This window comes from Hemiscyllium ocellatum, chromosome 5 (genome assembly GCF_020745735.1).
Source record: "Hemiscyllium ocellatum isolate sHemOce1 chromosome 5, sHemOce1.pat.X.cur, whole genome shotgun sequence".
NCBI classification, from domain to species: Eukaryota; Metazoa; Chordata; class Chondrichthyes; order Orectolobiformes; family Hemiscylliidae; genus Hemiscyllium; species Hemiscyllium ocellatum.
Window position 1 is genome coordinate 113,815,469 of NC_083405.1, and position 12,013 is coordinate 113,827,481.

Sequence of the window (12,013 nt, forward strand, 5' to 3'; positions counted from 1 at the left end):
CTGTCTTACATGGGCAACCCCTCCGCATCTAGGATCAACTAATTGAAAATTCTTTGGACTGCCTCCAATTCCAGTACATTTTTCCTTAGTTAAGGGGATGAAACTTCATATGATTTCAATGTGGAATGGCTCATGTTTTGTTCCCTATTTTTGTACTCCATTTTCTTTTATATAACAGTCAACATTCCATTAACCTTCTCTGTTCCCCACTGAACTTAGACACATAAATCACAAAAAGCCAGCTTTAAGATCCCAAATCCCTCTGTGTTGTGATTTTCTGCAGTCACTGAAGTCTACAGCATGGAAATAGGTTCTTCAACCCAATTTGCCCATGTCACCCAGTTCTCACAATTTAAACCAGTGCCATTTGCCTGCGTATGGTCCTACATCAAGGAGCTCTCCCCTCATCATCCTAAACTCCTTTGAGTACAGACCCAAAGTCCTCAACTGCTCCTCATATGACAAGCCCTTCATTCCATGGATTATTCCTGTGAACCTCCTTTGGACCCCATCCAACACCAGCATATTCTTCCTTCGATATGGGACTCAAATTGCTCAAAATATTCCAAATAGAGAGGTACAGCATGGAAACAGATCCTTTTGTCCAACTTGTCCATGCCGACCAGATATCCTAAATTAATTTAGTCCCATTTGCCAGCACTTGGCCCATATCCCTCTAAACCCTTCTGATTCATGTATCCATCCAGATGTCTTTTAAATGCTGTAATTGTACCAGCCTCCACCACTTCCTCTGTCAGCTCATTCCATACACGCACCATTCTTTGCGTGAAAATGTTGCCTCTTGGGTCTCTTTTAAATCTTTCCTATGTCACCCTAAACCTATGCTGTCTAGTCTAACCCAGGGACTGCCCCAACCCAGGGAAAAGATCTTGTCTATTTACCTTATCCATGCCCCTCATGATACCACTCAGCTTCCGACACTCCAGGGAAAATAACCCCAATACATTCAGCCTTTCCATATAGCTCAAACCCTCCAACCCTGGAAACATCTTTGTAAATCTTTTCTGAACCCATCTCAAGTTTCACAACATCCTTCTATAATAGGGAGACCATAAATGCATGCAATATTCCAAAACTAGCCTTACCAACATCCGATACATCACTTTCTCCAATGTCCTGTCCAGCTGCAACATGACCTCCCAACTTCTATACTCAATGCTCTGATCAATAAAGGAAAGCATACCAAACACCTTCTTCATTATCCTATCTACTTAAGACTCCACTTGCAAGGAACTATGAACCTGCACTTTGAGGTCTCTTTGAGGTAAGGTCCTAGTGATCCTTAGGACCTCACCATTAAGTGTGCAAGTCCTGCCCTGATTTGCCTTTCCAAGGTGCAGTACCTCACATTTATTGAAATTAAACTCCATCTAGTTCACCTCAGCCCACTGGCCCATCTGATCAAGATCCCATTGTACTCTGAGCTAACTTTCTTCGCTGTCCACTGAACCTCCAATTTTGATGTCAACTGCAAAGTTACTAACTATACCTCCTATGTTCACATCCAAATCATTTCTATAAATGATGGAACGCAGTGGACCAAGAACGGAACCTTGTCGCATACCACTGGCCACAGGCCTCCAGTGTGAAAAGCAATCTTCCACCCTGTCTTCTACCTTCAAGCCAGTTCTGTATCCAAATGGCTAGTGCTCCCTATATTCCATATGATCTAACCTTGCTAACCAGTCTATCATGAGAAACCTTGTTAAAAGCCTTACTGAAGTCCAATAGATCAACTGTCTTTGTGTATTCTGAGTCTTTTGAAATGAATGCTAACACTGCATTTGCCTTCCTAACTGCCAACTGATGTTAACCTTAAGAGAATCCCAAACAAGGGTTCCCAAGTCCCTTTTTGCTTCAGATTTCTGAAACCTTTCTCCATTTAGAAAATAGTCTACCACTCTGTACTCTGGACCAAATTTGATAACCTCACACTTTCCCACACTATCTTCCACCTCCCACTTTTATTTTAAGCCTAAGTCCTTCGGCAGCCTCCCTAATTACTCAACATTATCCATCCCTCCATTTACCATTATGCCATCTGCAAATTGAGAAATAATGCCCTCAGTTCCTTCATCCAGAATGTAAATGCTTTATCATCAATAGTTGTGGTCCCAACAATGAACCTTACTGAACTCCACTAATTGCCCTTGAAGTAGTGGGGAGCTGCCTTTTTGAACCACAGCAGTCCATTTGCTGTGGGCAGTCCTAAAGTACTATTAGGCAAGGAGTTCCTCTATTTTACCCAATGACATTAAAGGAACGGCCATATATTTCTGAGTCAGGATGGCAACTGACTTAGAGGAGAGAACTCATTGGTGGTGATGCTCCAGTGTTTCTGCTGCTCTTGTTCTTCTGGGTGGTAGTTGGTGTGGATTTGGAACATGCTGGCTAAATAACTTTAGTGAATTTCTGCAGCACTCTTCGAGATAATGCACACTGCTGATATTGAATGCAGATGATAGACTGAATCGTTGTAGATGTGATGCCAATCAAGCTGCATGCTGTGTTCCTGGATGGTGTTAAACTAGAGACCTGTATTTATTTGGTAAGTGGGAAGTACTCCATCACACTACTGATCTATGCCTTAAGGATCATCAGGCTTGGGAGTCAGGAGGTTAGTTATTTGCTGCAGGATTCTTAGCTTCTTCTTTGCTCTTGCAGTTGTTTGTACAGCTAGTCCCTTAGTTTATGGTCACTGATAACTTCAATACCTTGATAGTGGGGGGCACACAATGATGATGCTATTGAGTATCGAGGGGCAGTGATTAGATTCTTCCTTACTGGATACGGTCATTGCCTGGCACTTAGATGGCATAAATACTACTCACCAATCGTCAGTCTGAACCTGGATACTATCTAGGTCCTGCTGTATCTGGATATGGCTTGCTTCAGTACCTCAGGAATTGTGAACATTGACGAATTCATATTGCTCCATTTCTGATCTTTTGATGGAGACATCATCATTGATGAAACAGGCAAAACTGACTGGCCTAGTCCTGGAACTGAAATGACTAACTGCCAATAACCACAACCATTTGCCTTTGTGCCAGACATATTTCAATCAGAAGGGTTTCCCAAATTCCCATTGACTCCCATTTTGCTGGGGCTCCTGGATGTCAAGCAAATCTGGCCTTGCATCTCACTTCTGGAATTCAACTCTTTTTTCATGTTTCAACCGATGTTACAATGAGGTCAAGAGTTGGGTGACCCTATTAGTCATCAGTGAATTGGAGTATCAGTGAACTGTGCTATTTGTTAGCATTTTTGATGACATCTTCTATCACTTTACTAATGATTCAAAGTAGACTGATAGGGCAATAATTGGATGGGTTGTATTTATCCTTTTTGTGTACAGGACGTACTTGGGCAATGTTTCAAATTGTCATGTAGATGCCAATGTTGTAGCTGTATTGGAAGAGCTTGGCTAGGGTACAATAAGCTCTGGAGCACAGGTTTTGAGTACTTTTGTTGAAATGTTGTCAGGACCCGTAATTTTTGCAGTTTCTAGTGCCTCCTTGCTGATTATGCTGTTCGGCACAGAAGTTGTACAGTTTCACCAAGTTGACACCGCTTTATACATATGCCAAGTGCTGCTGCTCCTACACTCCTCATTGGGCCACACATACCCTACGGCATGAGAGGAATAGTGAAATGATGGATACGCCAGGCTATGAGATTACAGATTGCATTGGGAGTAAAACTCTTCTGCTAATGGCCTAGAGCATCTCAGTCTTGAATGGCTCTACCTGTTCAAAGTCTATCCGAGTTCACATGGTGGTACTGCTACAACACATCAGAGATTATTCTCAACATGAAGATGTTACCTTTCCTCCAAAAGAACTGTGTAGTCACTCTAACCAATACTGGCATGGACAGATGGATGTGCAGCTGGCAGATTGGTAAAGGTGAGGTCAAGTATGTTCTTCCTTCATCGGTTCCATCTCTACCTGCTGCAGACTTGTCTAGCAATTGGCTCTTTTAGGACTCGACTAGCTCGGTCAATAGTGATGCTGCTGAGTACTCTAGGAGACAGACATTGAAGTCCCTTACCCAGAATACATTTGGTACCCTTGTGACTTTCAGTGCTTCTTCCAATTGGTGTTCAACATAGAGGAGCACAAAATAATCCAACGGAGGGGAATGGTAGGTTGTAATCAGCAGGTGGTTCTCTTGCCGTGTTTCCCCTGAGACATGAGGCATTCTGGGGTTCAGATTTAATGTTGAAGACACCCAGGGCAACACTCTATTGACTCTGCACCTCTGTGCTAGCATCTCTGTTGGGTCTGTCCCGCTGCTGGGACAGGACATATTCGGGATTGGTGGTAGTGTTGCCTGGGATGATTAAGAAATGATTCCGTTATGACTATATTGCTTGATTACTCCCAATGTTGGCACTAGCCTTAAAAAAATGTTATTGAGGCCTTTGCAGGGTTGTCAAGGCTGCATTTGCTGCTGTCGTTTCCAGTGCCTTGAATGCCAAATGTTCTGCCCAGTTTAATTCCTTTTTTGAATTAGCAGTTGATAAAAATGAGTAGTTTATGAGTAAAGAATTAGATACTGGACCTATATCCCTGGAGTTTTGAAGAATGAGGGGTGACTGCAGGAAATTTACATAATTTTTACAGTACATTAAAGGCTGGATGTAGATGAGATGTTTTCCCTTGCTGGAATGTAAAATCAGGGACATAATCTTTGGATAAGGAGCAGTCCATTAAGATAAATTTGAGGAATGTCTTCACTCAGAGGGTAGTGAATCTTTGGAATTCTCTACCTCAGAGGGCTGTGGAAGCTCAATCAATCATTGTGCACGTGCAATACATTATTCAATAGATTTTTGGAGATTAATGACATCAACAAATACAGAGATGATGCAGGAAACAGGCCTTAAGGCTGATGAGCAGCCATGATGTAACTGAATGGCTGAGCAGCTTCAATGATCTGAATGCCTACTCCTGTTTCCAAATTTCTCAGCTCTTAAACCATCCTACTCGCTGAGTAGAGACAATGAATCAAGCATGAGTTCTTTCCTGGCCTGCAAAGGCTTGTTTCCATGCTATCAATAAACAATCATTGCTTGCAGGCTTCAGAAAACTTCCAAGACAGAGTGAATATATTAACAAAAAAATTAATGAATTGGCACTTAAACATACCTGCTCATTACTTGTGGAAGAGATACTGGACTCTGCTTCTTCTTCCATTTTATCCTCTGCTTTACTCTTCCAGAACCTGCCGTCACGGACAAAACGCTGGTGCAGTTCAAGCTCATCGCAGGCTTTCTTCCAACCCAAACTTCGTTTTACTGCCAGCTGATGAATATTAACAGTAATGTCCTGGATATTCTCTGATGGAATCCATGCTCTGTAACCAAAAAGTTCATCTTTTATTTAACAAGCAAAGTACTGAACGAAACTTTAAATCTTCATGAGATCTTATTTTATGTATTTAAACAAAGACCTTTTCATAAAGTTTGCATCAGTAGCTTCCCAAATAATAAGCATCAGGCAGCAGCAACTGATTGCAGCACAGCAAGCCATAAAGGATATATTAAATCAAAATTTACACAGTTGTACTCCTAGGCCTCTCAATTTTTGATTACAAAGTAAGAGTCAGCTAGTTTACATTTAAATTTTGTTCAATGGAATGCACTGAAAATTGGATAAAATCACATCATTATAACTTTATCTGCCTGTTCACTGTGTTTAGTGGAATAGGGCTATAACATTTATAAGTTGATAAACATATCACAATTACATTTTAATGAAAATTCTCTAAATGTAGATGACGTAAAGCAATTTTATTTTTTTTAGATAATTCCCACCCTGGTTTTCCCAAGCAAAGAAATATTACATTGGTTTGTGGTATGGAACCACCTGCCAAGCCAATATTTTCCCATGGTCCAATGCATGCCCCAATAATTTCATTTCAAAAATGATATTTAACTGTGTTTGAGCATCTGAATAACAAACAGGACTCTAGTTGAAGTGGTCCTGCACAGATTCTCAAGTCAGAAACTGCAAACATTAATCCAGATCTGCCTCAGGGTACAAACTGTTCCTATGTAGCAGCAGCAGTTCAATTATAATAGATTTAACGTACACTGAAGTGCACACATTCTTGTAGTACAGCTCCATTTAGGATTTTACAACAAAATCCAAACTCATTCTGACATTAGATTTGAATTTAAGGCAGCAAACTAATAATTAATAATGACCTTCAACACAAAATACTTTTGGCAAAGCAGTAAGACTATTTGCTGTGACAGGCAAGACTGAGCTACCTGGGGAATTTGTAATTTGTTTTTATTTATTAGCTGAAACTGACATCTGTTTGTTCCAGTATAGTTTAAATAGAATTAACAAACCAAGCAGATGAAAATTAGCAACTGGAAACAGCTCAGTAGCTTAGAAAGAAATGAATGGAAATAGTCTAGTCAACTTCATTCAATAAGACAGCGATTTAGCTTTTCCAGGCTAAAGTTGCTTAGTCATCAACTAATAAGCTCTCATCTGTTCAAGTAGTTCAATCTGATCAAGTTTTTACTACATTGAAACAACCAAGGGAATTACTTCATGTTACAGGTTACATTCTCACATGCATCACACAATACAACCTAGCGTCAAAGCTGTAATATTATACTCCATGGCATAATGCCAATGCAATAACCAACATACGCAGAGGATAGAGGCTTTGAATAAACATGACTGTTGAAGTTGAACTAGAGAAAGCAAACTTTCTAGTAGTCTAAACAAAGTAACTCTGTTAGTAGAAACGCCATGGAAAAATCTTGTACAGAATAATGACATTAACACCAATTCCTCAAGCAAGAATGGATCTGCATAACCAAGGGCATCATACAAACATAAAAATTAGGAGCAGTAGGCCTTTCAGCCTCTCTTGCTTGCTCCATAATCAACAAGACTTGTTTGATCAACTGCACACTTTCACCTATTCCAACAACTGTTGACTCCATTATTCATAATGACTTTTTCTACTTCTGCTTTCTATTACCCTGCTTCCACCTTTCTCCAAGGAAAGAAGTTCCAAAGATTCAGAACTCAGAAAAATAATTCCTCATTTTTATCATAAATGGGACACACGTTATCTTTGAACTGTGCCGTCCTGTTTTTACATTTCAACACTGTACTCCCCCAACCCCTGCCCGCAATAAACAGTCAATTTGCCATCCTAATCACTTGCGGTTCCTGCATAGTAACAGTGAGACTTACACAAACACTGATCTCTCTGTTCCTCAGTCTTCTGCAATCTCTCCCCTTTTAAACAATGTGGTGTTTTTCTATACTTCAGGCCAAAGTGGCTTAAAATTCACATTTTCTCACATTATATATCATTTCTACATCTTTGTCCATTCATTTAACCTAACTCTATCCATTTGCAAACAAGTCCTCGTCCTGTGTACCTTTGTATCATCAGGAAGGTTAGCAACTATGCAAGCCCCATCATCCATCAATGATATGAAGTGTAAATGATGGATGCCCCCAACTATCCTGTTGCATACCACTTGTAATACCTGCCAACTCAACAGTACAGATTTATGCCTACACTTTGTTTCCTATTAGCCAACCTAATCATGCCAATGTGTTATCCTCTACACTATGAACTCTTATTTTGCACAGTAACTTTGATGTAATATTATCAAATGCCTTCTGGAAATTTAAGTACATCACACCTCTTTATCCAAATTTTTTTTACTTCAAAGAACTCTAATAAATTATTGAAACACAAAATCATGTTGACTCTGACTGTACTAAGATTGTCTAAGTACCCTTCTATAGCCTCCTTAATAATACAATCATAGAGATAAACAGCATGGAAACAGACCCTTCAGTCCAACCCGTCCATGCCAACCAGATATCCCAACCCAATCTAGTCCTACCTGCCAGCACCTGGCCCATATCCCGCTGAAACCTTCCTATTCATATACCCATCCAGATGCCTCTTAAATGTTGCAATTGTACCAGCCTCCACCACTTGCTCATTCCATTCACGCACTACCCTCTGCATGAAAATGTTGCCCTTCAAGTCTCTTTGATATCTTTCCCCTCTCACCCTAAACTTATGTCCTCTCGTTCTGGACTCCCCCACCCCAGGGAAAAGACTTTGTCTATTTATCCTATCCATGCCCCTTATAATTTTGTAAAGTCACCCCTCAGCATCCGATGCTCCAGGAAAACAGCCCCAGTCTGTTCAGCCTCTCCCTATAGCTCAAATCCTCCAACTCTGGCAACATCCTTGCAAATCTTTTCTGAACCCTATCTAATAGATACTTTCACTAAAACGGATGTTGAGCTGACCAGCTTACAATTTCCTGTTTTGTGAATACACGATTCACATTTGCTGTTTGCTAATCTGATGGGACCGCGATTGAAATAGTAAAGTATTTTGGAAAATTAAAGCCATCTTGCTCCTATTCACTTTCTAATTTACAATTATCTTAAACACTGCTCTACAGTAAAGCCAGAGCAAAGTGTTTGTTCAATTCATCCGTTATTGCTTCATTTTCCGTTATTAAATTCTCAGATTTTAAGTGAAAACTCTAAATGACAGTAAAAGGGTCCTGATAAATGTGGAAAACAAATCAGGAGGTAGATTACATCAGCTTGGGAAAACAGGCAATTAGCAGAGCTCTTTATGAAGCTGATAAGAGCTTTATATCCTTTGGCGGAGTAGATTTGATTAATCAACTTAAGGTTAATAATCGTAACGCTCCTTTTTGCTACTGTGGCGCTAAGTGACTGAACATGACATTTTTTCAAAGAGAGTAATTGTATCCTTTATATTTATATAATGACAGAAAACATAAAATGCCTAAATTAAACCATTCGTGATGCCCAAATTTGGTATCAGCCAAAGTTAGATCACAAGTATCTAATTTCTGCAAGTGGCAACTAAATAAATCCTCAACTGTCAATACCAGACACCATACCAGATGAGTAAAATACTTCCCAATTTTGCCTTACCTAACAATTCTTTTGCACATTGAAGCAGTTTAAAATATTATATTCTGTAGTTACGTATAGCAGATTTGGATATAACAGATTTACATTATACACTCTGATTCAAGGCTCAGCAAGCAGCCACCAGAGTAACGCTTACCTTTCATTGGGTACCTGTTTCTGAAAAGCTACTGTCCAAAATATGGATTGCTAAAGTTTGAAACAGAAAATACTGAAAATGAAACAGCCAATCTGAAATGTTAACCTTTTCTCTCCACAGATGCTGAGACCTACTGAGTTTTTCCAACATTTTCTGCCCTGTTGTTTACTTCTAATTTTCAGTTCCTTATTGTGAAGCCATTGTGTACGTCACATTCTGCTGACTTATTAAATTGGAAACTTCCCTTCAACCTGCTTCCTACTGGCAAGAAAATTAAAAACCACTCGGACAAATCAGCAATCTTTATCAACATAATATCTATCATTGGAGCAACATTATCTATTTTTACGCTTTTCAAGTACATCCTAATGGTTGGTTCACAAACACAAATTTGTGATAATAAATAATAAGTTCAATCCCATTGAACTGGTGGTGGTGGTGGGGGGAGGTTTCAGCAATGCTACGGGTTCCTTACTCACAAGTGTGTGTCTGCTCAGAAATAAACTCTGAGACAGAGAGAGGGAGCAAGGCAGGCAGAGCAAGGAGAAAGGAAACTTCAGAAAACTCCGAGCCCCAGAGGAGAGGCATTGAATCAATTAATCGAATAATCAATTATCCAAACGAAATATTGCCCATCTCCTTCAGATAATCGAGGTTCCTCTGGATTTACTACACCACCACCACCCCCTATTCCTTGTATGTCTAACCTCAAATATCAGTGACTAAACTGCTCTCTATCTCTTTCTCTCCCTTTTTTCTGCATTTTTCACCTTCACTTTCCTTTTAGAAGAATCTAACATTTGCAGTCTGCCTACCTTCAGGTAGAGTTCAAATTTTTCATGCACCTTCACTATTTTCTCAAACAATGGTTTTATCCATGTTTGTAACTTCCTCTCTAAGTGCCTGAACTAATTTCTTCCCCTGTCCAAAACCATGTTTTACTGTCTGAACAATATTTGCACTATTGGCAATATTTCTTTCTTTGCTCGCAATTTAGTTTTTTTATTCCTTCACTTGGGAATAAGATCTCAGAATTTGTGCATCGATGGATCTGAACTGTTATCGTTACCTAATACGATCACAAAGTTGTGCATTACAAATGCAAACCATGATTTTGACAGAGGTGAGCACAATGAGAATTCCTTACTCGTCAGAGTGCGCCAAAATTTCCTCTTTTATCGGCATCATAGTTGTACTGCAGGGAGTGACTTACATATCTCATATACTGTTTTTTCAATACCTGCAAAGCGCCCAGCTGTCTCTCCCAACTCACTGCTCATCATCATCAATGTGAAATGTCAAATTTGTCTCTTTCTAACAGGTTCATCGAGGCATTCTCTGATTTTTGGATAGATTTCTAGCTTCAATAGCATTAGACTTTGTATGAGGTAAGGTGTAGTTCGTTCCAAGCAGCCTATAGGATGAAAAGCAGCTGCTCTTACACACAGTGGACCTCCTTTCAGCCCTTTCACAACGTTGCATCAACCTCCTCAAACAATAGATTTCTGAGATTCCAGACTATTCTCTGTCATTATACATTAGGATTCAGTATTCTAACATCACCAATAATAGCACAGAGTGCAATTACAAATACCAAGATTTCCAAAATCCAACTGGGAACAAAGTGTTGATCATGGAGGTTTTAATTTGTAACATTACTGCCCCTGGAGAAGGTCATATCTTAGAGCATCCAATGTATTTAAAATGGACTAAAGCAAATCATTCCACTCAAATTCAAGATGCTATGAATTATTTAAAAATTTACATTCATGAGTTTAAGACACACATTTTTAATTTTTTTTGATCCATGCTCATCAAACAATTTTGAAAGTATCATCTTACTCCAAAGTGAAAACTATGGGGATAGGTTGGAAGTTCTACCGTAAATTTGTAATGAAAAACCTGCAATCACTAACTTTGTTTCACAGCTAGCATATCAAGTATCAGCAGAATGATATTCTACAACTCAAGGAATAATTCCAATCTACAGTAACTGTAAATCTATTGCGTGCTTTTGCTACGGTTCTTCACTTTGGCAAAAAGATAATAAAGAAAGAAAGTTAATAGGTGCAAAACATTTGGGTAGCTACACACATTGATAAGTTCGCAGCTCAACTCAATCTCCCTTTCCTGCCTGCACCCCAATATCCCCATATCCCTCATCACTAAACATATGACTAATTCAATCTCGAATATACTTGGTAACCTAACTTGCTCTACTCTCTAGGGTTGAAAATTTCAAGATGCTCAAAAAAGAAAGTTGCCATCACAGTCTTAAATCAAAACACTTCATTCTGAAATTATACCTAGTTCAAGCTTCCCTTATGATATGCATCTCAGCATGTCCCATGCCAAGTCCCCTCAGAATCATGTAATTTTCATTAAAATCACCTCTCAATCTTCTAAACTTTAACAAAAGCAGGCTTGACATTTGATCACAAGACCTACATCCCAGGAACCAAGCAAAGGAACCTTCACCTGAACTGCCTTAAGCACAAGTAAACGACTGTCTAAATGAGAAGGCAAAACAGTTTTTCAGTACTCTAGGTGTGCTCACCACACTTTGCATCATCATAGCAAGATTTCGCTACTCTTGAACTTCACTCTTTTGCAAATAAAATGCATTTAATATTCAATTAAAAACAGAAAAAGCTGCAGAAAGTTAGCAGGTCTGGAAGCATCTGTGGAAAGAGAAACAGAGTTAACACTTCGAATCCTACATAACTCGTTTTTAAGGTGTGAAATTATGTCGGACTGCCAATTCTTTCTCTCTCTCCAGATAATGCCAGATCTGTTGAGTTTCTACAGCATTTCTTCTTTTATTTCAGATTTCCAGCATTTGCAGACTGCTTTTATTGCACAGTCAATAAACATA

The 12,013-nt window shown here is 39.3% G+C and overlaps 1 protein-coding gene across 3 annotated transcripts in view; it reads right to left on the reverse strand.

Moving 5' to 3' along the window:
* zmynd11 (zinc finger, MYND-type containing 11) overlaps positions 1 to 12,013 on the reverse strand; it is a 183,855-nt gene that overhangs the window by 43,323 nt on the left and 128,519 nt on the right. For all 3 annotated transcript variants that reach the window (XM_060825116.1, XM_060825115.1, XM_060825117.1), the window contains one exon: positions 5,175 to 5,382. In XM_060825116.1, coding sequence (XP_060681099.1) covers positions 5,175 to 5,382 — 208 coding nt within the window. The remainder of the gene's footprint in view (positions 1 to 5,174; positions 5,383 to 12,013) is intronic.